Raw genomic sequence first — 26,418 nt, 5'->3', positions numbered from 1 at the left:
TTTACCTCGCGTAAAAAATTTGCATTCCACCCCCGAATCTCGTGGAAGGCTGCGGAAGCTTCGGAATATCGTATAGCCGGAGTAATTTACACGGAAATCAACTCGCTCGTCAAACAGTGTGCTAACTTGGCATTGTGTGTGTGCGCGTGTGTCTCACAGCGATATATTAGCCCCGAACGAAAAGTCCCAATTACTAATCCAGAATACCTCTTCCGTTCCGAATGTTAATTGCGAAAAGGCGGCCGCGTGACCGGGAATTTGTCGGAGGGCACTTAATACCTTCGTGCGCGCCCCATGGGCATGCCTTCAACTTTCGAAAGGTTTACCCTCTCCGCGGCGAACGTGGCCTGGATAATAAATATTCCCGACGAGGGACGGCAGAGAGGGAAAAACGACGAGGCAGTAACGCGTTGTACGAGAGAGAAGGAGAAAGAGAGAGAGAGAGAGAGAGAGAGAGAGAGAGAGAGAGAGAGAGAGAGAGAAAGAGACATACTTCACATTTGATAATATTATAAAAATAGAAATGACGCAATAAGACAGGATGGGCTGTCACTGAGAGGAAGAGTCGGCGCAGCCGACTATACGCGAAAGGGCACGAAATCCGTAATAATTATTAATAGTATCAAGGTATACAGGATTCATTAGCGTTAATGTCAATTTTCAACATTTATTTTCCCACTATGGCACTCTCAGAGGTATAATACATGTCAAAATTGATATCGGAAACTGACAATTGTCACGTTCCAATATCGAAGAGCTTATAATTATGTTGTAAAATATCGGCCGACTGTTTTCATCGTATTTGAGCGGAAGGACGAAGATTAAGATTCAGATCGGGGGCGTCGGGTGCGCTTCGGAAGAGTAGAACCAGCACTTCGGGGTCAAGTGAAGTTTCCATTTGTCGCAGAACGAAAGCCTCCCTTGTCGTGGTCTTGTTACCTATTTAGGAGCGGTGGCTCAGTGGGCAATGGGCGGGGGGGGGGGGAAGGGGGGAGAAAGTATTTTATATACCGGGATCGCGCGAAGGAGCGAATGAAAATAGGATGAGAGACCGCGAAACCGGCTGCGCGACCATTAGACCGCGGCCAAGTACCGACAGCGGGCCTAGATAAAGCCCCACCTTAGCATGCCGCGGTGATTTACGGCTGGTTAATTGATCATTTGCATTCTAGCGAGGATGCTTCGTGCCGACGCGTTGTTCGCCGCGCGGAGACCGAAACTCGCGACCTCGGCTCTTTGCCGAGCATTCATACATCCCTCCGCGCCACGAGTCGCGCCGCCACCCGCGAGCTCCGCCGTCCACGTCCATTTGCCTTGATTAATCGCGGAATGTGTCCGGGCAAAAATTAGGTTAAGCCACGAAGCCGCGATCTCTATCGCGAGTTCACGCGCTTCGCACACACACGTCGATTAATCTGCCCGTGCCATACGTTAACGGGTAACGCCCACACACGGGTTGCGCTCATTGTCGGCGAGCTTGCTGCCCCCGCCCGATGTAATCGTAAATACCGTTACACCGGCTAATTTGTCAACAAGGAGCTCGATTAAAGCGCGTGCGACGTGTTTTTCTCTCGGCGGGGCTCGTCGCGATATACGATCGTCGGGACTCGAGGGAACGCGAGAATCGACGACTCGTCGCGAGGAGAGGGAAAAACGTATCATCCCCCTTCGAGCATAAAATCATTCCTTCATCCCCGAACGCGATGCTTTCTAGATAATTACACGGGTCTTGAATCGAAGCTCGCGCGACGTACATTTCTTCGCTCAGATCGCACGGTTCTTATTTGCTCTTTCGGAAACGTGCTCGCTTATATCGTCGATGGAGGTAAAATACGGCCAAGGGAGGGAGAGGATAGGGATTTTCCTGCAGCAGAGTGCGTATCAGCGAGGAATATATCTCATATCTCACCGTCCTCTCACCGTCCGCGAAAATTTCACGTAACGCGCTGTTCGCGATGCATACGGCTCATTATTAATAAATTCCGAGATCCTCTGTAAATTCCCCGCGCGTTTGTGTATTTTTCCCCCGCGCACACACGTGCTGCATTTCGCGCGCTGATCGTGAAATAGGTCAAGCAGCGCATGGAATATTTCAGCTCTCATGATATTTCCACATATGCATACGTGACAAAAGAAGCTCGTAAAATATAAACGCGGGCATCGATTGCGACGACGGAAATTAACTCGCAGATGAAGGATTATCCGTTTGTTAAAATATTTATCCTGCGAGCAGATGGTGGAAATCGCGCGAATGTCGCGCATTAACGAAATAAGTGAGATCAAAATTGCGTCCGTATTGAAAGAAAAAACCGAGAAGAAGGGAAATCATTCAACGAGAAGCATTTCGCGGCAAAACGTTATGAAAAATTGTGATCAACTATCGATCGATCAACGGACATGCGTTGATCGATGGATCATGACGGTCGTGATTGGTGCGCGATTTCGGACTCTCTTCTTGAAGACGCCAATTACCATTCGGGATTCTCAGACGTCGCGTAATCTCCCTTGATTGAACGCTACGCAGATTAATCTCGGACCAGTGAGCCGTATGAAGCTCTGAAATGTGTCAGGAATGTTGATGGTTCCGATATTTTTCTTCATAATATGCGCGCGTCCTTGGTTCGCAGACGTCGATTATGTTTGGAGCGTAATGACTTTGCCTTTCTCGATGGCGCCAATTATATTTTTGAAAACTCTCAAAGTTGCCTCCCGTGACCGAACATTATGATTCAAATCGACGAATCCTCACGAAACATGTCGAAAGTTATTATTTCTAATGGCTCTGAATCATTTAATCGATCCTTCGTCGGCATCGGGTTAACATTATTAGAACATTCTTCTAATCAAATCGTATTTTCGCGACTGTGTCAGTGTCAGTGTCAGTGTTAGTGCCATGACAAAGCAGCCAGAATGAAGATGCTGAATCGAGAGGACAAGATGAAGGACGAAGGACGCAGAATGTTGGTCATCGTCGATACATCGTATATTTCGAGATATGTGAAATCTTTTATGACACGGCATTTCCGATAACAGACGTCTGACATATTTACCGGAAATAAAGATCATATCCGAATATTGAAATATAAGTCGGTATTTATAGCATTATCTAACAAATTTATTTAACAAATTTATCTAAAATTTATAAATTCATGAATCCTTCAAGATTGATTGTTTGTCAATTTATTCTTGTTTTACACAATAAAAATACCGATTTTAACGCGGTCAAATCACAGTTCGCGAATATAAATCTGTAATTAATTGCACTCACAATTAAATGTTACAAATAACATACATAATCGTGAATACCGATCTATATAAGAGGCTAGTAAGTTTATTATTTGTGTCAATTCGTACTTCTGATAATGCCATTTAGACCACGAATATTATCTTAATTCTTCCAACGATTTCTTTGCACTTTTATTTATTTTTATTGGCATACTGAATGTAAAATTGAATCCCTATTGATACATAGCATTATTCAACTATTATTTTTGCCTTTACAACTTTTTTTTTCTGCCCCTTTTATATCATCCATCTCATAATATTATATAATTCTCCAACTCCAATGGAAAGGAAAGAAAAAAATTATGAAAAAAAAGATATATATTGTATTATTTAACCATCTATCCATTGAATCTTTATTAGATTATTTAATATTTAATTACCATGTATATTCTATTTGCAATTCAACAAGTATATCAATAAGCATGTATTTTTACATTAATGAATACATCACATTAATTGGTATATTGTTTATTAACGCATTGCTTAGCGAAATCCCGAATATCGTATCCTGAATAAATGCTTAGCGAAATCCCGAATAAAGGTTGAACGCAGATAGAATATTGAGATAATCATATAAATAATTCTGAATGTCCGGTTTCTGCAAATATTTATAGCACAGAACCTGAATCCATATTAGAGGCCAATCTTTTAATTTTTGGTACATTATCATAATATTAATGAAGTTAAATGATTAATTCATTATATATAAAAGACTGATTTACCATTTAAAGATTAGTTATTATTTAAAGATTAATTTACATTAGAGAAAAAATAAGTAAATTTTTCCCTTGTTTCTTTGAGAAAGAATAAGAGTATAAAAGTTTAGAAGTAATTAAAATTGCTCAGGAAAAAGGCTCAAAAACTGAAACTATAGTGTACCAAGGATTAAGCGTCAACCACGGAAAAAACAGTAATAAGCAACCATCCGCAACATCAAGGCAAGTACAATCTGTATAATATTATATTTTAAGTTTCTCCATTGATCTTTCAAGTTTGACAGAACTCAAAGGGCTTATGTAGAAACAAAATTTCGACTCGGTGTACTACATCGAACTATTATTTGTCATCTCGTACGAAAAGGAAACCGTGCGCGAAACTTCCCGACGTCGGATGGTTGCAGCGATATTTACGTCGCGCTGAAGAAACATTTTTATCCGTTAGATCGCACGTTTGTTTGGATATACATGCGCGTTAAGCGCGAGAGTCACCTCACGCAATATGAAAGGACACGCAAAAGTTATCGATCTTCGGGAACACGACGAAAGAGAATGACAATAGATTCCTTCCTTCGGCTTAACGGGTACATAAACGAGATCCTCTCTGTCTCACATGCCACCGGAAGAGATGTATTCTCCCTGATTTACGAATGCAAAAGGAGCGATAAATCGCGACTCTCCTTCCGACGCTGAGGACGAAAACGACGATGCGTCCTGCCTACGTTCCTCAGTCACACGCGCAAGTATCGGATTTCTTTTGATAAAGTTTCGCTCCGATAAACGGAGAAAGCTCCGAATATAAATGAATTCCACCGATTGAAAAAAATATTTTCACTCTAAGCTAATTATTCGTTCATTTTAACGCATTATGATGTTAAAACATTCTCAGTTATTTTATTAAAAAAAAAAAAGTGACTCTGAGACTCAATGAAGTATAAAATAATTAAAGAGATTTTAAACGTGATTTTAAACGTGGTCGAGTAATAATTCTGCACGGAGAAGGTTTCGCGATATTTCTGTTATTCAAATGATCGATAGAAATACACTCTTACGGTGTATTTATTCGAAATGATTTCGATCGTGAAAAGTCCAAATCTGGCTCTGAAAATCCAAGCCAGCACTCCCTCCGATATTATCTCCCACGGCACTCGCTCGATTCCGCGGCATTCTCTTGGCGGGAAACGTTAACGGGTCGTATAGTCGCGATGGACTAATTGCCATCCGCAGTCATTATCGTCATTGTCGCGCGATATCGACGATCGAGGCCGAGAGGACGCCAATGAAATATCGATGCTGTGGCTGCAGTTTGAATCGGCTCGGGTCGACACAGCATTGTGTTCGCCGCGACTATTCAGCGCGGCCACAAAGGACTTAGGAAATTGGTTAATTTTTCTGAGATGACAGGAGAAGCCATTCCGGGACGTCGATGCGGAACGCGTCCGTATACAATTTCTGAGATGCACTCCGGATACGAAGCCGTGCCTCCATTCTCAATGAAGCGATTTCGTGAATCGAGGGCAATGCAATTTTAGACGGCGTGTACGTGCGCCGGCACGTGTTCGTGCACGTGTATGTGTGTGTGTATGTGTGTGTGTTTGTGTGCGTGTTTGTGTGTGTCTCCACTTCTCTACATATGTACCGTACGTATGTATGTTATTACGGTTTTTGCGAACTTTCCGGATCAGCGGATCTCTCCGAAGAAGTCACGAAGACTTTATTTATTCGATTCCCGCCTCTTTCCTCTCCCTCTCTCTTTCTCTCTCTCTCTCTTCCTCTCTACTCCACTCTTTCTCTCCAAGGTTGTTCTTATTACGTAATTCTTATCGCATGTTACCATATTTTCGCGATAACGGTGTTTCGAATTTCCTGGATATATTAACGCCACACGCTTCACATGCGCGCATCTTCGAAAATATTCCGCGCTAAAGTTACCTACGGTGAGACGACACGGTGGAAACTCCGATCACGATTGATTCGATTCGATGGATCGACAGATCGACGTAGAGTCGCGTTGCGCTCAATTTGCATTTCGTTTCACTAATCCCCCTTATAATCGCGATCGCGACATTAAATATTTCATGTATGCTCGAGTTATCCGCGAACGTTTGCCGGAGCGGATTAACTTCAGCTATAAAATCGTAACTATAATTAACAACCCGAGAGCCATATATATATTTGGATAACGGGTTCCCTCGGAAACGTCTTTCAATTAAAAGGTGCACGGCAAGCGGTATAAAGCGTTTAATTATAACGACTGCCGTCGCCGGTGTATCCTCGCGCATGACGAATCCGTGCGATTTAGTGACCGCGTTTCCACACCTCCGCATGCAATCGGAAATCAATGAGCGAAGCCGAAGTATTGTTTTCGGAGCGATCTCCGTTTACTGATACCCTCGCGGATAAGCCGCACTATTCCTCGTGCCGATTAATTAAGTTTAATACGTCCGGGAAGCGATCAAGTCGGAAATTACAACTGGAGATCTCTCTTTCTCTCTCGCTTCCTCTCTCGGCCTTTCTCCCTCGTGTCGATAGTTGCTCTTACCTCTACTTACGAGATCTCAAAGCATCTCAAAGATCTCACGTCACGATAGAATAAGAAGGATTCAAGTTGAGAAGAAAATTAAAGTCTTTGATCGACAAGCGAGCAAGATTACGATGTTCGACACTTGTTTCGAGAATCTGCTGATCCGCGACGTAAATGTTTAAATATCTAACTGTAAATCGACCGCATCGTGTTGCAAAAAGAGATTCGAGGTGGAGATTATCAGGGCGAGTATCTCGCAGACTTTCTCGCAATAACCGCAATTTATTTCGCCACCGCGAAAATATCCGTAGCGTTAAATTGGGATACACGGCGCAAAGTGCAGGTGACTTTTTATAACCCGGGCATCCTCATTTAACGCTGCAGTGAGAGATTATTTAATAAATCAGCGTCTCATTAAGGCACAATACGAATGCTGAGAGTGTAAAACGTGTTCGCCGTAGGTATGTACTAAAACTTATTACCGTAATGCCCCCGTCTACGTATGCATTCAACATTGCCCCGTTTCAGTACAAATGGGATTTCATCAGGCGACGGTAATAAGACCGGAGAGAGCGGCACGTCAGAAATCTTAGAAATTATTGGCGCGAGAATGGAAAAACGGCGGAGAGAGGCAGCGGTGTTTCCATGTCTCGAGGAATTTTCTTCGCAGGAAATAATAAACAACGGGACTCAACGATGCATTACGCCGGAAGAACATATCGTTCCACGGTGAGTTGAAGTTCACACAGAACATTGTTCTCGTACACATTGCCGAGTTGCGTTTCAGGAAAATGCGGAGAAACGATTTCACTGGGAAAAGACTATCTCGTGAATGACAAATTTTGAAAGATTTCTCTTGAGGACATATTCCACAGACGACGTTTGCACGGTTCGCCATCTCTTCCTCTCTCTTTCTCGATCGGATCGATTAGCGCGCGGGAGCATTAAATCCACGTGACGAATTCAATGGCTGCTCGCTTGTCATGAGATAAGCACGGCAGGAGCGCGAGTCGCGAAACGTGCGTGTAAAAACAACCTTGAGCCTCGCGGTGGCAGTCGCCACTTTAATTCTCTTCGCGCGATCTTCGCGTACGTTTCTTTGATTTCAATGATTTCGCGTCGTCGTTCTCGTCGTCGTCTCAAGTCAAAGACAAATGAATCAGCGACAATCTCGTTTTTTATCGCTCGTCGAGCCCGCACGTAAGTTTCGGCATGAGAAAGTGCGAGACCCACTTACGATCAACGCGCATCGTCCGGAACTCGCGTGAAAAATGACGCGCGCAAGACATGAGAACCGCGAGAGGAACGTTGCATGAGGAGAAACCGCGAGAAAACAGGATCACGCGGAAGAGAGAGAGAGAGAGAGAGAGAGAGAGAGAGAGAGAGAGAGAGAGAGAAAGAGAGAGAGAGAGAGAGTTGGCAGACGTGGCGGATTTTCGGCAGAATCCGCGAGGGATTTATAAACTTTCTGCGGCCGCGTGAGAATTTACTCCGTTACCTGTCCGCCAACTTCTTCTCCCCGGGCCGAGCACGCGCGCGGAAATGAATCGGCCGAGCTGAGTGGTTTCATAAATCCCGGGATGTCGCGGAGTAACGCCACCGGGACGTTGACAAATGTAAATAAGATTGAACTCTCGCAGCCGCCGCCGCGATTTAATGCGAATGCCTCGGCGAGCGAAGACAGACGCGAGCTCTGCGGATGTTGAATGCTGGACGAACGTGTTTCCTTCCCGTCGGGACAGGAGGCGACAGTTTGCGCCGAGGAAGTTGAGATCGATCGGCTGTAATCGACGAGCACCGAGGATCGAGTGACACCGCCGGTGGATCGAATAGAAATTGGAACAGTTCAAGTCTTGAGAGAGAGTCTCTCTCTCTCTCTCTCTCTCTCTCTCTCTCTCTCTCTCTGCTGTCCTCGTATGTCCGGAAACGAGATCCGCCCGATAAGAAGTTGAGACGCGCGCGCGCACAAAGGAGTAAAGAGGATTAGTAGGAGAGAGAGAGAGAGAGAGAGAGAGAGAGAGAGAGAGAGAGAGAGAGAGAGGATTCTCTCGTTATTTCTCCAGGGAAGCGTTATTGCATGAAATTGCCGCGCTCTCGCATAAAATGTATCTAATCAATGGTTATAAATAGCCGGAGCCGCGGGAATAAGTTGTCAGTGCTATTCTCGGGGGAGGGTATATCAACATTCGTATAAATCACTTTGCGTGATTCCTGTTCTTCACCGAAGCTCAAATTTGTTGGCTCGTGCAATCGATAATTCTCGAAGGACCAAGGACTTGATGATATAGGTGTGCGGTGGATAAGGCAAACACCGTGACACGGTATTTCGCCCCTTCCGCGCTGACCTCATTACCGATGCATATTGCGCCACATTCGTCGTGTCGTCCGCGAGTGTCTCTCCGACGTACGACAATCGTGCGTACGTGCATACGCACGTATACGCACGTCACATCGCCGCGATGACATCGACACCTTCCGAGCCCGACGCGACGTCACGCGGGTCCGTTTCTTTCGCCGAGTCGTCGGGAGAATCGAGATCTGCCGGAACGAGAACGAGCCGAGCGACGAGATCGCCCGGAAATTTCATAGATTCTCGCGACAAACTGCCAGGCGAGCGAGAGATATTCACCGCGAAGAGGAAAAAATAGATCGACGCGCCGGCAACAGTAGAGACGGACGGCGCGAGCCAGACAAAGTAGCGCGAGGCAAGTAGTAGAAGAAGCGAATAAAGCAGCCCCTCTTCTCGTCACCGCTCGAGGACTCCTCGAGAGAAGACGGTGTCGACGACTCTTTTCCCCCTCCTCTTCCTCTCTCTCTCTCTCTCTCTCTCTCTCTCTCTCTCTCTCCTCTCTCCAGGAACTTTTAATTTCCGGTACCTAGCGGAGGGTGGTTCGGGAAGAGAAGGTAACAAGGCGTGTGAGGAAAACGGGCGAGAAACGGCGGAAGGGCAGCCAGGGTGAGTACGATGAGTGGAGTAGGAGGAGGAGGAGGAGGAGGAGGAGGAGGAAAAGGAGGAGGAAGAAGGAAAGGGTGGTGGCGGTCGACTTATCGTTTACAATGATAGTCGTCGCGCGAGGTGCACCGGGCGATCGCAATTGAGTTCGGTTCGGCGATACTGAAAAGCTCAGCGCCGCCGGCTGCGAGCTCTCGCTGGCTCCAGCTATTGATCGGAGGCCGACCGACCTGGGTCAGAGTATAGCGGTGGACTGCATCGGTGCACCCTCAGCAGCTACGTGTGCAGCGCGGCTCGCGCGCGTGTGCGTCGAGGGGGGGGGAAGGAGAGGGAGACGGGGAAGATGTGGGTGTGTGTGGTGTGTAGATGCGGGTACGTGTACCCTCGGCGCTGCACACCACGGCGCGGGGCCGCGCCGTTGCACACACCGACGTCGTCAGGGTCGTGACCAGGAATTTTACGCCCTCCGGCGAAATGCTGAAATAGCAGTCTGCCCTTGCCTGCGCGCGGTGTTTTAATCAATCCGCCGGATTTTTTTCGGAATCCGTGCGATCGACGTGCAAAACGGCGCTCGCGGCTGAATTATTCCGGAAGCCGCAGCGCGGCGACGCGCGATTCAGCCCCGCACGACCGTCGCCGTCGACGGCTTTATCGTCGACGTATTCTCACGAACTGGGCTGAGGCGACGACGACACAGAGTCGTATATCTCGAGAGGATACTTGGTCGTGATTTTTGCGGACGTGGAAAAAAAGCAGTCGCGTCCGGAGATCGTCGCTCGCAACTCGGCGGCAATTCCCTCAATTTCCGAAACCCGTTCCGGTGTAATGCCGATTAATCGGGAATTCAGCGGATTCACCGAAAAATCCGCCGGCAAAAGCCGACGTCGATTTTCCGCCGCGGCCACCAGCAACGAGAGGTTCGCCGCGCCCGCAATCCGTCCGCTCGAGGGGCGGCTCGTCGGCTCGCAATCACGTCCCCCAGCGACGAGCCTGGACGCTGCACACCGCGAGAGTCGCACCGGGGCTGCATCCATCGTCTGTGACCGCGAACCGCCGCGAACAGCCGCCGGTGACCGCCGGATCGTACGCGCGCGCTCGCCTCGAGCTACTGTGTTATTTACCTTCCCACTTTACTCGCGGTCGCGTAAATATATACATCCGCCGGCCACGGCAGTGGCAACGGCAACGACGACGAGGAGGAGAGAGAGAGAGAGAGAGAGAGAGAGAGAGGCCGCGATAAAAACGCCGGAAAAAAGGGGGATGACGCGCGAAATGGCCCATCGGAATTCCGGTAATATCGGGTCGGCCGGTAATACCGGAATTCGCGGCCACGCGCCGATCCCGATCGCGCGCAGGGGGATGCGACTGGCTGCGAGAGAGAGAGAGAGAGAGAGAGAGAGAGAGAGAGAGAGAGAGAGAGAGAGCCAGAATGCGAGCGTATCCGGATGTAAGACGCATTGTTGGTACTTTGGCCCGGTTTCCCACCGCCGCTCTGTGGCCCAAGTACCCGCTGTACTTTGTCGCACTTCCGACCATTCGGTACGTCGATTCATTTGCTAGGACATTGCATTCCCCGAAAACTGTACGCAGCTCTACGGTAATAATCCGGATTACGGCTGGCTAATAGCGTATTAACGCTGCTTGCTAGTCGGACGCGTAATACACACGGCAAAATGAGCGTGTCAATCGACGCGGAGAGAGAAAGAGAGACAGAGAAAGAGAGAGGAGGAGCGAAAGGACATGATTACCGTATGCTCACGCGGCATTTATTATTCAAGAGACGCAGAGATGCGTTTACGATATTTCGCTCTCGGCCACGAAGCGTCGCGTTTCTACCGCTCGCGCGTCCGAATATTCCGCTCCTCTCTTTCTCCTCTCTCTCTCTCTCTCTCTCTCTCTCTCTCTCTCTCTCTCTCTTTTTTCTCTCTCGCGCGTATTTTCGTGTTTACCCAGCCGACAATCGATTCGTACAGTGTACGCGAAATTGCAGCTCGACGGCGTGACGGTATGTACATGGGACATTAACGCGAGGCGATCGAGAAATATGACATCGACGGACGGACGGGCCGTCGGCTATTTAGGTTGCGTGTCGTGTTCTCTATTGACCCGTGAATTTAATATCGCATCTAAACTAAACCGAGCGACGCTACGGCTTACCTCGTTGGTGTTCCATCGATGCCTCTGTGTTGGAAAGTGCTCGGCCCGCGGCAGGGTTTCCAGATTCTCCGGGAGCTTGATCGGATCGCCGTCTGCGTGACAAATTATTTCAATTAATGGTCCGTCCCCCTCACACGGTGAGAGGAAAAAAGAAAAGAAGGAGAAAAAAGTCGCTGGATGTCGCGGGGAGTGTGGGGAGGATATCGATTTTCAAAGTGGCGGCGATTCGTTCCCGTCCGTTTAGCCCGTTTATCGCGTTTTACTTTTACCGTTGTAACGGGAAGTCTAAAATTCCGTACCGTCTCGTCGGCCACGCGGGCCGCGTTGGTGTTTGAATCAATCGTAATAATTTCGGCGAGGATCGATAAAAAGCGAGAAGGAGGCGCGGGGTGAAGGGGAGGGGCGGGAAAGGGATCGTTATCGCCGTGGCGAGCGGCGAGTATTCGCGACTCGCGCTCTGCTCACGACACGTCGTCGCCGGTCGCCTTAATATTACGTGCATGTGTCATTAGCTCTGTTTATACACAACCGATCGAAAAGTTCCATCGATCTAAGTTATGCATATGCACGCTCGCCGTAAAATGGCACTCGTAATAGATTGCACCTTCCACGAACGCTATGAACTGCCTGCTCCCGTTAAAATGCAAAAACTCGGCGGCTCTCTTTTACCGAGAACTTCGGTCGGCTGTTTGCGCGATTGCTGTTTTCAAATAGGAACAAGCAGGTTTTCCGCGCGACGGAGCGAAACGGCGTAAATGATCGCTCCGACGAGCAACGAAACCGCATCGATTGTGGCATGAACGGCGATAAAGTTAAATTACACTGTCCGATATCTTCTTGCGAACTTCTTCTTGCAAATGGATGTGCTTACGTTCACATAAATGAGATTCGCGAAATCGTCGTTTCGGGGGAGAATTGAGAGGAAGGTTTTCGTTAAAAATAAAAAAAAATAAAAATAAAATAATTATCATTGTATCGCCGTTACACACGCGGTGTTTATAGAAAACTCGTCGCGTGATTTCGAGGCAGAGCGAATAATAATAATTCGTCAGTGTCCCAGTGAGAGATCCCGGCCGGAGCGCGCACGCATTATGTCGTTGAATTATTGGAGTCCGGGAACGGGATTTCTGCATCGGAGACATCAAGCGGCAGCTCGCTATTTGCTAGACGGAACGCTTCCGTTTTGCAGCTCGCGTTTCCTCCCGATGTTATTGATATTACGCACAGGACATCTGCGCTCTCGCGCGACTTCCTCCGCGCGAGTGATATATCGGCAATATCGTTGCATTGTGCGTCCTTAAAGCGCCGTCTTTTACGACGTAAATGCGAAACCGGCATAAATCCGTCCTTGTACTACTGACGCTCTCTCTCTTTCTCTTTCCCCACATCTCGCGCGATCTGTCACGTAAAATTGAAAAGACGCGCGGCCGGAAGTCGTAAAGTTGTCACGGAGATGACAAAGCTCGCCTGTGTATCGTGCGCAATTTTCTATACGGTTCTTAACGTGTTACCTTCGATTTATCCGGCACGAGCATCCTTGCGGAGTCTTTACAAAAGGACAAAAAGGGATGATATCGACGGGTTGGCTGCGTACTGATCGAAGTACAATGACGAAAGCGGGAGCAGACACGGCTCGCCCAGTACTTTTCCGAAATGTCAGAAGTTGCGTTACGCAAACTCAAACCGCGATCGTGCTTGGAAAAAATTCCTGTTTCTTTCCCTATTTGTGCATGTTTTACACATGTTTGTACGTATTCTGTCGTATAGTCTAAAGTAATCTTGTTACCCCTTAATTACCTGCACGAGTGCGAGCAAGCGCCGCTTGAGTGCACCTCTCCACGGTCCCGCGAGATTATCTCCGCGCGATCAAAAATCTCCGCAATAATTAACAACAAGTGCGCCCCTGTACGCCTGTCTTTCCTAGTCTGTCCGAAACGTTTCTCCCCGAGAATAACTGCCCTCTGATAGACGTGGCGAATTATAGCGAGAGTCGGAAGCCCGAGCTTTATCTTCGGTGGCGGAACGTTCCCCCGGCTAGAAATTCCTATCCGAAGTTAACGGGAATTATCCGACGGCGGATCAAATATTTATCTAACGGCGCTTAGCTTTCGGTCGACTATACCCTATGTAATATTCATCGAATTCGCGGAACTCGCCGAAACTAGGCGCCATTAACTAAACTTTCAATCATAAGTATGATATTTAAGCGCACTCGCCGCGGTCGTCTGGCCCCCTTAGCAGCGAATTAATGTGTATTCGCCTGGAACTTCTTAACATCGCGACGTTAACTGGTTAAACCTTGTTACCCCGCGAGCACAATGCAAATATTTCATCGCAATTTTCGCGTAGTCACGCTCTGCTAGAAAATTACGTAGCGACAGCGTATCGACGACAAAGAAACTCGGTAACGTCCGTCCCGCGAGATTAGCGAAAAAATTATAACGCGTTCGCGTCATGCTCAATTCGCGTCAAGGATACAAAATCAGCTAATCCAAAACCTTCGGCTACCAGCTAGATTTTATCCCTCGCTTTAAGCAAGAGTACCAATCTTATCCTTTATCTTTATCTTATCCTATTGTGGATCAAACACATAAACTTGCTCGATTCATCGCTAAGAAGCAAACGAATACACAGAAGAAGAAAACGAAGAAATAAAGATAGGCTGAGCGACTTGGAAAGTCGCCAAACTAATCTTCCGCGTTAAATCCTTTGGTACAATCCGTCATATCGCCAACAATCACCAGCAAAGAATAGAAAGAATAGAATCCGTCGTTCTAACTCAGCGCAAGAAAGCTGGAGGATATCACTCCCTCGTACGGATACATCCTCCCGATAATAAGCTGCGATGCATCGCTTCAATAAAGTTGAGGTGCCGAAAGAGTTCAACATTTTTCTCTCTCTCTCTCTCTCTCTCTCTTTCTCTCTCTTTCTACCAGGTGCATAAGCAGCAGATAAACTCACTTGGAGCGAGGGGCGTTGGGTAGGTCGCGTGGTAGACGACACGCTGTGGATTCGAATGATTGTAGCCCGCCATCTCCGTGGTGGTGTTGGCGCAAGCTCGCGCTGCCTGAATCTTACCGATCGCGGCCGATCGTCATCGTCCTTGAGCGTAGACTAGTCGGGTGCGCGGCTGAGCCCTGGCGGGCATCTCCAAGACTCTCCTTCTTCTCGGCTGGATCGCGCGCTTGGACGATGATCGTGTACCTGATGACACGACGGCTACCTGGCGTTGCTGCTCGTCGCGTCGTCGTTGCCGTTGGGTGATCGCGTCGTCGCTCGTCGAGCGGGACGAGCTGAGCAGGAGGAGGCGGCGGTGGCCCGGTTTTCGTCAGGACAGCTTGCCCGCTCCAGCCGGCTCCAGGACGCAGGGACGGCACTCGGATTGGCGTTGTCCGCGGCGTGAGGGTTGCGCTCCCGGATGACGAGGACTCCCTCTGGAACGGCAGGACATATCCTCCAGAGGAGCGTGCACGCGAGCCGTAATCGTGTCGTATTTCGGCGGAACGGAACCGGATGTCACGATCGATCGGTTATGTCACGAACGTGTTACAATGTGTTCCCCGATGGTCTCGGCTTCCGTCTTCCTGGTCTCCTCCTCCTTCCCGATTTCCTCGGCTCGCGAGAACGAGAGATCGTGCAAAGGGGATCGGCGAAGATCAAGCTTCGCTTTTCTCGTGGTCTCGCCGCACCGAACGAAGGACACACGTGGAAGTGCACGCGGAAACACGGACGGGATCGATCCCTTCGTCCCTGCTACATGTATTCTCCTTGACTCTCTCTCTCTCTCTCTCTCTCTCTTGCGCGCTCACTCTCTCGTTCTCTCTTTCTCTCGTTCTCGCTTTCTCTCTCTCTTTCTCTCTTTCTCTCTCTCTCTCTCTCTCTCTCTCTCTCTCTCTCTCTTGCTCTCTCGCTTTCACGCTTTTTTGTTAAATTCTTCTGCTAGTATAAAAAATTGGAGCTCCATTGTTTTGCTACGCAACGCCCGGAGCCATCCTTCTTGGAAAATTCCCCTTCCTTCATTCGTTTTCTTCTTCCTTTAATCTCTCTTTCCGTGGCTTGTCAATGTCACCTCGATTCCACAAGCCTTTCCCTCGTAAACGTTCCCCGATATGAATGCGTTTCCTGCGTTTCCTGCAATTACAGTTTCTCCTTCACGATCACACACTATTTCCCTCTCCTTTCGATCGTTGTCTTCTTCTTCTTCTTCTTCTTCTTCTTCGTCTTCTCTCTTCGGGAATGCCAATCTCACCCTTTGCTCTCCCTTTTTGTTGTGCGCTCCGGAGCTCTTTTTTAAGTCTTCTTATATCCTAAGTTACAACACCGAACCCGTCCCTATCGGAGGGACAAAATAATGTAAGGATCACACAGTACAGAGAGAACTTAAAATTGCGATATCCGTCCCGTATGGCAGCCGACGCGATCTTTTCACACGACCTCTCTCACTACTCTCGCCTCCCGATCTCTCTACTGATCTCTTGCGCGTTTTAAACTCCCGTCTCGTCTTCTTCCGTCGCGCCGCGCCGCGCACCCGCGTCCGACCGAGGAATAACTTGAGAAAATAGATGATCTTTCTATCGTTTGACTCTTTTGTAATTTGTTTACCGTGTACTGCTTGTGTGTGCGTGTGTGTTACACGTTCACTTGGAAAAACCGGAAATGGAGTTACCTCCTCGTCGTACGTCCCACTCTCACCCTCTCACACCCTTTCTCTCTCACCCTTTCTTTTTCTCTCTCTCTCTCTCTCTCTCTCTCTCTCTCCCTTTCACCCTTTCTCTTTCTCTCCCTCTCTCGCTCTTTCTCTCGCTCTTTCGCTCTCTCGCTCTCTCCCTCTCTCTCTCTCTCTTTAGCCGCACGCGCTCTTTCACTTCGCTTCTTCCTTCTTTCCTTTTCCCCTTTCCGAATACAGACGGTTGTCTTACGGGTGTAAGGTAGATTTAAAGAGAGTCCTTAGGAGAAATGTGTTGTTGCTGTTGTTGTTTTCGTGTTTACAGTTGTTAGTGTTATTTACAAATATGTAATGTTTTGTTTTTGTTAATAAAATAGTTCAAATTAGTCTTTGGCCCCGCGTGTCTGCTCCCGAGCGGCGGGAGCCGCAGAGTGAGCCAACCCGCGACTCTCGACCTCTCGTCCGTCGCCCCTCTTCTCCTCTCATCCCTCTAGACGAAGTCCCTTCCACTCACTGCCCTGGAGTCCTCCAACGCCGCTACCAACCCCTCTACCAGCACAACCAGCACCTCCACCAGAACCAGCACCACCACCACCACCACCGCCACCACCACCACCACCACCACCACCACCACCACCACCACCACCACCACCACCACCACCACCACCACCACCACCACCACCACCACCACCATCATCATCAGCACCACTACCACCGCTACCACCACCACCGCCACCAACGATGAGGACGATCGCTCTCTCTCTCTCTCTCTCTCTCTCTCTCTCTCTCTCTCTCTCTCTCTCTCTCTCTCTCTCTCTCTCTCTCCTGCCCCCCCCCTCTCTCTCTCTCTCTCTCTCTGTGAAAACCGACTATCCAGACTATCCCCAGCTACAGCTTCTACCCCTTGCAGCCACCCCTACCCCTGCCTTCGGTGTGTCTGCCGAATCTCACACTCAACCGCCCCTCGTTCCCACCATCGTCTCCTACTACCTAGCTGTGACCGTCCCGCTCGCACCCTCTCTGACGACCTCCCTGCCGCGCACCTACGTCTACTTACCACTTTTCCACACGGCGTTGTGTGCGTATGCACCGCCGTGCCAATTTCTGTATGGAGCTCGCGCGATGTGCTGTTCGTTACCTACCTACCTACCTACATACCTACCTACCTACCTACCTACCTACCTACCTACCTACCTACCTACCTACCTACCTACCTACCTACCTACCTACCTACCTACCTATCTACCTACCTACCTACCTACCTACCTACCTACCTACCTAGCCAGCTACCCCCAGGAGGACTCGTTGGAGTTGTAAATTAAGGATTACCGAGGATGCAAATTAATGCCGTGGCGGGTGTACGTACGGGCAAAAGGGAGGGTGGGAAACATGTAGACAGAGAGAGAGAGAGAGAGAGAGAGAGAGAAATACATTTGAGAGGGGATCAGCCGATTGTTGTCGTTGTGGAAACGAACGTCGAGTCGGTCCGCGTCGGCGAACCCGCGCCACAAGATAATCGACTATTATCTTGCCTCCGCGGATTCGCCGCGTCGTTTCGAATAATTTTCACCATTGACAAATCGCCGAGTCGTACGTCTCGCGTCTTTGTCCTCGACGCCGGTAAATCCGCGGGAAATTTTCGGGAGAGAGATAGATAGATAGAGGAAGATGAACAAGAGTTTGCGCGTGAAGTAATCAAGAATTTGCATGCGAAACGCAACCTTGAACGCGATTCGCGGCTAGATTCGGAGGAGAAAATGACAGAATAATCGCACGCGTTGCGCCGAGTGAAATACGTTAAAAAAAATGAAATTGTAGATGCGAAAGCAGATTGTCGAGCAACATCGATAAATTCATTTGCCAATTGAGACTTTGACATTTTTATTGTACTTACAAGTTGTTACACACGCGTCACAGATTATCGGGCGTTGAATATTAACGCGCGCGAAGTGGCGTTCGTTAAAAGAGAGATCACATCTTTTCCCCGCGCACTGAAATTAATACCGAGCGTTAACGGAATTAATTTCAGAGGTGTATGCAATCGCGATACGTGGCGCGAGATAACCAAATTACGTGGGAGAACGTTGAAACGCATAACGCCGGCGTGTCGACTAAGTTACTTTACACAAATAGATATACACACACACACACACACCAAATTTCGCAAGATAAGATTCATGACAAACCATATGAAGAGCATCGTTAGCATGCAAGCTTGTGAAAATCGTAAACTACTCGGTAGCCTCTCGCGGTTGTGCGCACAGCTAAAGATAAACTTTATCTTTGTCGTTGTCGACGACATATTCGAGAAAATCGCAGCAAATCATCGCGCGCCGCCGACCGACGTGACGCGCGATGTACGTGCATTTTCGCATCCGAAAGAGAGAGATTGTAAATTACGAGATTATAAATTATTCGGACGCGAAGAGCAAAATGTTTCGCTATTCACCGCTCGGAACGAACAACTAGGAAACAGTCGAACCGAATAGTTGCGAGCGCTAAATTGCAAGACACCATTCGGGAATTCGTATCAGCGTGCTGACTTCTTCGAGCGAACAAACGAACGTCTTATCTCACGAATGAGATTTCCTCTCCTACGGCTTTCGAATCGCTGATTGACGTTAGCTGCTCGTTTTCACCCCGGGACATCGGCACGCTACTTTCGTATCCCGGAAGCTCCCAAAGTACGGATCGGGAATACGAGAGGAAGAGAGAGAGAGAGAGAGAGAGAGAGAGAGAGAGAGAAGTTTAATCTCTCGATTAATTTGAAGCAGACCTCGTTTGAACGGGACCCTGCATTTTTAACTCCTGGGTTACCGGGGGGATACTTAACGTCGGAAGATTGAAAAGGAATCTCAAAGTAGGACGACATCGTTGGCGACGTCCTCCATGGCCGCGAAGATAAATCCCGACAAGCCGGAGCGTCGCTGCCGTCGCCACCGCCATGGCGAGAATTTGTGGATCGCGCGGAAGTAAGTCCGAGCGCGCGCGCAATTACGAAGATTCGTTAGCGAACATTAAAAACGTCGTCGTAAGCAGCGGGAGCCGCAAACGGACGATCGGAATTGGCTCCGGCACTTCCGCACATGTCTCCCTCATCCTTCGTCGTCGAAGGGGGTGTGACGGGGATTTCGGGCGGACGAACGGCTAAACGATATTCCTCTCACAGCCCACGAAACGCAGGCCAAGTTCTCTCCCCCGATTTCGCACCTAACACACACACACACACACGTGTACCTCGCGTTCGCTCGCCCGTTCGCTCGTGCCGTACGTTTGCAGCGACCGGCGGTGTACCTAGGGGTGCATGTACACGTACATATGTATACACTACCGGTACATATATACAGCTATAAGCGGGGCATGACACAGCACACATCGGATTCTCGCAGAAGGTTCGTGTCGAATTTTAATGGAGGTGCCGCCACCTTCCAGTGACCTCTGGAGCCAGCCGTGCTGGAGGCTCGGAGTGTCTCTGGAGGCTTTGCAGGAGCTTGTGAGGGAGAAGGGAAAAAGCGAAAGAAAAAAGGAAGAAAGAGAGCAAGAAGAAGAACCCATCCCCGCGGTCGTGATCGTCGTCGGGGAAGTAGCGGAGGAGTGGAGAAATCACTCAAGCGTCGAGCCCGTATCGCCAATCTGATTAATGGACGGATTCATGAGCCTTCGGGTATTTATATGGATTTAAGCGCGCCTGTACAGCGTGAACTACGTGGCTTCGGTGCACCGTTAAATTGCCGCTCGCCTCTCGCGGATTAGGCTCAGCGGAATAATTTCGCAAGATCCACGGTGAGAGTAAATCCGCGAACGTGATCGAGGAAGAGAAAGAGAAAGCAAGAGACATCAAAGGGAATGACGATGCGAACGACGCTCTTCGCACTTTCGAGAAAGCGAGACGCTTGATGGGAAGGTGCCAGGACGTGTCTTTAAATTTGAAATCCTGCAAGCTTCCTGATACATCGCCGTGGCATAGAGAAGGGAGGAGCTAAGGGCGCGCCGTGTTGAAATAATCGCACGCGAAATCTGGCGCGTTTGGGAATGTCGTACTGCGACTACGCGCGGCAATTCTGATCCCGGGCGGGCCAGACTGCCGGCGATCGCAGCACCGCTCTCTCGCGTTAAGCTCGTAATTTATCCGCGGCCTGATAATTGAACGAATCTCGTGACGGGGGCTCGAGAGCTCGGCGAAATGAAACAAGCGCTCGCGCGCAGCCCCGTCCGGCTTTCCGACTCTCGCCGCGCACGGCCACGAGGCCACCCCCCGATTCATTCGCTTCATCCGCGCGCATCATATCGGGGTCGTGCGATAGTCCGGCCGAACCCAATCGCCATTATGCACCTTCGACACAACGCACCGGTCCATCGCGGGACCTGCTGCCATGCTCCACCAATTCCCGCTTCATCGTCGCTCTATCGGCGGAATAATTCTCGTGACTTTTTTCAGGCATTTTATAAAATCACTCTCTGTTCCTCTTTCTGTATGTCTCTATCTCTCTCTGTCCCGCCTCGTGGACGAGCGAGGTTTCTTCGTCAAATTTCTCGAAGCTTCACCAATTCCATCGTCGTTATTCGCTCTATCGACGAGACAATTTCCCCCCGCCCTCCTCTTCCCGACTTTTCTTCCCAATATTTAACAAAGTTGCATTCCCTCTCGTGGACGCGAAGAATCCCTCGTCGAATTTGCCGAAGCTTCGATGTCCGTTATAATTTTCACAACCGGTCTGTTCGTAGACGCGGAGACTCCTCCGGCAGAGATTTCCCCGTTATTGCGCACCGTTAAATCCCACATAAACCATCGCTTTGGGTTTTGGGCGTTGACAAAATAAACACGCGTTAAACTGCATGCATCGCACATGATTACACATATATACGCTCTACCGTCGGCCCAGAATCGCGTAGGCGGAAGTAGAACGCACGTGCGGAGTGATTTCTAGCCAGTACTAGACATATGGTCAGAAATGATTACAATTGTGTTCCTTGGAGCCGATCCGCTAACTAATTTTTGGGTCTGTGCCGAGTTCACCCGCGCCTCGCGCGATCCCCGGACCCGCGATATCTCGCGACTCCGAACGAATCGAAACGGAGCGGTACATATAGTCCATTTTGTTTCGCTCTGATTTATAACGGCCGCGATACAAAAACGCCACGCGAGTTTTCGTGAGCGAGAGAGAGAGAGAGAGAGAGAGAGAGAGAGAGAGAGGGGGACGGCGACGGGTATGACGTTTTTCGGTGTTAAAAAATTTCGATGTTAAAGCGATGATATATAAGATGGAGTGGTAAATCCATCCGTCCGTATTTCGTCCGTCCGTCTTTCGTGTGACTGGAACGATGCGAGGAATATATCTCTGCGAGGGAAAAAGATTTATACATTGCGAAGGAATGTTGTCGCGGAATGTGGTTACGAAGATAAAAATTAATAAATTTTATCGTAAAAAAATACGCGACTTCCGACTGTGCGCTGCTGCTTCCATCGCGTCACGGAACTTTTGCAGAAACCATTTTTTTTCGGATCAGCTAAGCCGACGCAAATATTTCCGACAGGAAGACTTATCGCTCTGCATCGTGCGTCGCGTATTCGTCAAAGCGACGCGTCAAATATTTAAGTAATATAATTCGTCACTAGATGTATATGCAAAATAAAAGGGAAAAGGGAAAAAAGGAGAGAAACGAAAAAATGCCGGCACAGCCGAAAAATTTCTCATTCTCGCTCGACGATACTTCATTCCTCCGCCAACATGACACGCGTCGTTATTGGACACTCGAGCAGCGAGTGTGCAAACATATCCGTCAAAAATCTGTCGAAAATCTTCTACACCATAGAATTTTATTGCGAGCGACATCGAAGATCTATTATTTTATTTAACCGCGTCGAAAGAGAGAGAGAGAGAGAGAGAGAGAGAGAGAGAGAGAGAGAGAGAAAGAGAGAACGTTACGTAAAAGGAGTTTTATATTTTTCAGCAACTTCTCTCTCTCTCTCTCTCTCTCTCTCTCTCTCTTTTACGCGTTTTACAGCGTTCACGTTAATTTTACATTCGAGCAAAAACGTTTTTATTTAAATAAATGGAATAATTTAAGTAAATAGAACAGTTTTATTTAAATAAAATATCAAAAACATAGTATCAATGCGGATTAAAACGAAAAAGGAAAAAAAGGAACGCCCGGGAGTTCCGAATTCTGATATAACAACATCCCGAGGCAACTATCGCGAATTATCACGTTATTTGTATGCCGGGTCGCAAAGCGCAAACGAATTAATAATGTGTAAATAGGTTAATGGCATACTTTAAGATACAATCGCGACAATTAGCCGTCGTTTGTATCAAGCGAGCTCAGGCTTGCCGACCCGACAAGGAGATCTACAATCTCCCTTTAAGCGCGCCTCCGCAAACTGATCCGCGGGCTCTCGGGGCCGCGTCTCTTCCTCGTCCTCGTCGTCGTCACCTTACATACCGTGCACCCCTAAATAGCCCCAAAGTAACCGAAATAGTTTAGGGAGCCATACATATTCATGCGCGCGCCAGCCAATCTTTTTGTTGCAAAACTGCGAGCGCGGCGCGACGCGGCGTGGCAAGAACGCCGAGCGACCGACGACGACGACGACGACGACGACTACTACTACGACGTTCCTCGCGTTGAATTTCATAGCCGTCACGAGAAACCGCTCGGTAATTAACGCTACGTACATAAAATAAATAGATGGCCTGCATCCCCGACGAGCCCCGGCTTCCTCGAACTTCGGGCGAGCGCGTTTTTTGCGAAATTCTTAATAAATCAATCTTCGTTCGTTTAGAGCGACGATAACGCGAGCTAACAAAAGCTCGTTCGATCAAACGCGCCACGACGCGAGTATAAGTACGCGGGGTGAATTAGAGTGTCACGAGATGCGATAACGATAAAATCCGCACTCGCCGATGATATCGTAGGACATGCATTACCTGTGCGAAGGGTTACCGCGACTTCGCCGCATACACGATACGAGGGTCTTAAAGTGGCATAAAGGGTTGATACCGCGCTCGCACACGCAACCCTTTATCGACGGTCTGATTAATTATAGCCGTACGCAAGGGAAGCGAAATACGTGGAATTACGCATAACAATTAATAATATGTCCCATTGTCGCTAATTTATTCGCGCTCTTTATTATTTTCCTAATGTGGCCGTCGCGTTTAACACGAACCTCGCGTTTTAGAAAGGTCTCTCTTCCTCTTCCTCTCTCTCTCTCTCTCTCTCTCTCTCTCTCTCTCTCTCTCTCTCTCTCTCTCTCTCTCTCTCTCTGTCTCTCTCTCTCCTTTCTTTCTCTCTTTCCCTTGTCTCCCTCAGGGTAAAACGATTCGGAATACGGCGAGGGAAGAAAGACACATACCCACATGTACATATACACACACATATAGACACGCATACCTACGGGTCTAATCGCCGTGCAATCCCGCGAAATAGGAACGCGTGGAAACGAGTAACTGGGTCTCCGATCGCATGTCGCTAAATTCGGGAAACGGCGCGGTGGGGCTTAGTCGCGGACAATGCGTTGTCCCAGGCTCTCTAGCGTCGTCCTCTTCTCCCGGTTATCGATAGCGGCCGTTAATGGACCACGGGGGCGGATAATAGAAACAGCGTTTGTATGTACGTGCGCTATCGTGCCGGACCGGATTGTCAGATTTTGACAATGCTTCCATCCGCGGCTAGAGTTTAATCTAACCATTATCGCGCTCGGACCGCCCCCGGTCTCATCATTGTCCGAAACAACGGACAAATACGAGTATGTGTATGCGGTGCATGCGCATTGAGAGAAAAGAATGGTTAACGTTATTAAAGTTATGATTATCTTTGGCCTCGACTGGATCTTTTTGTTGTTCTAACAAAAATGTAGTAGTTACGATATACACACACGACTTTTATCGCTGCGGTGACACTTGCTACAAAAACAGTTCTCCCGACTACGATTCTCCCACTATGCGATTATATTTACAAATACCAAATACTTCTTTTTTCCAGTGCGTGTAGCCTGATAAGACTTTTTAGCGAACCGCAGTCAGCCAAAGGACACTTTTGTGCACTTTTATGGTCGAAAAGTCAAACGTCGGGTGATCAGAGGATCGCGGAAGAGTCGCGCAAGAAGAGGAAGAGGAAGGGCCAGGGATTATAAGGGGTCGGGCAGCGCGAAGGGCGGAAGAGAGGAGGAAAGGGTAGAAAAGGGAGGTTACGGCGCTAACGCATAGCGGGCAAGCGCTTGGCGATCAATTACATAACTCAATAAAAGTAGGTCACGTGTCAAAGTGCGGAGCCATCCCCCGAGGTGTCCAACTTTTTGGTAAAAGCTCGTAAATTATCAGTCAGCCAGCCAGCTAGCTAGCTGGCTAGCAAGATAGCTAGCTAGCTAGCTAGCTAGCTTGCTGTCCCCGCGCTACCCCCGCGCAGCTTTAAATAGAATGTCGGCGGCTCGTGTCCAACCACCCTCTTGCACCCTCTTTCTCGCCCTTTCTCTCTCTCTCTCTCTCTCTCTCTCTCTCTCTCTCTCTCTCTCTCTCTCTCTCTCTCTATCTTACCCTCTCTCTTATTCTCTCTCTACTACTACCCCCGTCTCCTCTTTTATCCCCTTCCCTTGCATCCCCTACGTTACCCCTCCGCGCATAGTCATGTAGGTAGTTCCTCACCCCGACGTTTTTCGCGCGGAGGGACTGAAGCTGGCCGGACACGTAAGTCGTTGGTCGTTAGTCGTCGGCGATAGCTCGCCGTCAATGTGGTAGCGGCTGTGACGGTAGAAGAAAGAGAGCGTTAGGAAGCGAGGGAAAGAAGGAGACAGATAGAGAAGGTTTATGAGAGAGGTTTATGAGAGAGAAGCATAGGAGGGGTTGAACGGGCCATAGGAGGTGTAGGCGGTAACAGGGATGGAAAGCAGAGCGGGAAAGAGAAAGACGAGGTTAGAGAAGGAGAGTATGAGAGGAGAGGGAGAGGGAAAGGGAGAGAGGGAAAGAGAGAGAGAGAGAGAGAGAGAGAGAGAGAGAGAGAGAGAGAGAGAGAGAGCTAGAGAGGAAGAGAAAGAGAGAAAGCGTCACGGCAGGAGAGCTAAGACAATCAATAAGATTGCCAGGTCCGAAGGAACTCGAGCCCGGATTCGCCGAGTGAATTTGGTACACTCTTCTCCTGCCAGTCTGCAAGAGGACTCGCGTTTCGCTAGCTGAAACGTCGTCGTCGTCGACGTCTCGGGCCTTATACTTGAATGCGAGACGGCAGATTAGAGGCTTCTACGGGAGAACGAGAAGTGGGACTGGAGCGGGAAACGAGGAAGCGCAGCGGGCTTTATCGGACGATAAAGGGCAGCTGGGCGAAGAGAGGGTCAAAGGAAGCGTTTCCGTAGCGAGAAGGGCCCGTTCTTCTCACAGAGAGTGAAGCTGGAGGAGAAGAAGGAGGAGGTCGATACCTAGTCTAGTCACCGGATAGGCAATCAGATAGGTCAGAACGGGATAGGCCAGGATGCCAGCGCCGGCGGATACGAGCCGGTTCGCGTGGATAAAAGGGGTTGCATGCCGCGAGCGAGGAAGAAGGAAGGGTGGCGACGGCGAAGAGGGTGCGCGCGAGCGGGGGCGGTGGAGGCCGCACGATCGCCGCTCTGGCGGATATTACCGGAACTACGAATTACCCCGTCGCCGGGGGGTACCATCCTGGCGGGGTGCACTTCTTCGGAAGCGCGAATAGAACGTTACGACGCCGATGTCTCTCCCGGAACGACACGAGAAATTCCGGGGGTGAATTCGTCGCGTCGATAAGGAAGGCCACCCTCTCTCGGCCACGGATAGAGTTCAGGGGAGGTACAGCAGCGTATATTGGAAAGCCACGCACCCTCGCATCGTGCGCTACTTCCTCCGTTCTGTTGATTTTAACGTTGTATCTTCTGTTTCCAAGATGATGAAGAACGGAAATCAATGACTGAACGTCACAGCGAGGTAAGAGACAAATCTCATTTCATAAAACTCCGTAAAAATCTCGGAACCGGATATAGAAGATAACTCTGAGAAATTAAATATAGAAAATAACTGAAAAATATATTAATGGTTTCATCTGCACTTCTTCTAGTTTTTTATCTATTTATAATGCTAAAAGCAATGGAAAAATATTTGTTAGGGGG

The 26,418-nt window shown here is 48.9% G+C and overlaps 1 protein-coding gene across 6 annotated transcripts in view; it reads right to left on the bottom strand.

Moving 5' to 3' along the window:
- Camta (Calmodulin-binding transcription activator) overlaps positions 1–26,418 on the bottom strand; it is a 57,370-nt gene that overhangs the window by 16,432 nt on the left and 14,520 nt on the right. For 5 of the 6 annotated variants that reach the window (XM_025298310.1, XM_025298308.1, XM_025298311.1 and 2 more), the window contains one exon: positions 11,636–11,727. In XM_025298310.1, coding sequence (XP_025154095.1) covers positions 11,636–11,727 — 92 coding nt within the window. Of the gene's footprint in view, positions 1–11,635; positions 11,728–14,596; positions 15,464–26,418 lie in introns of those variants that run through there. The other variant, XM_025298313.1, reaches the window with a different exon arrangement.

The sequence above is a fragment of the Harpegnathos saltator genome, unplaced genomic scaffold (genome assembly GCF_003227715.2).
Source record: "Harpegnathos saltator strain DR-91 unplaced genomic scaffold, Hsal_v8.6 scaffold213, whole genome shotgun sequence".
NCBI classification, from domain to species: domain Eukaryota; kingdom Metazoa; phylum Arthropoda; class Insecta; order Hymenoptera; family Formicidae; genus Harpegnathos; species Harpegnathos saltator.
This window is presented reverse-complemented; position numbering and strand designations above follow the sequence as displayed.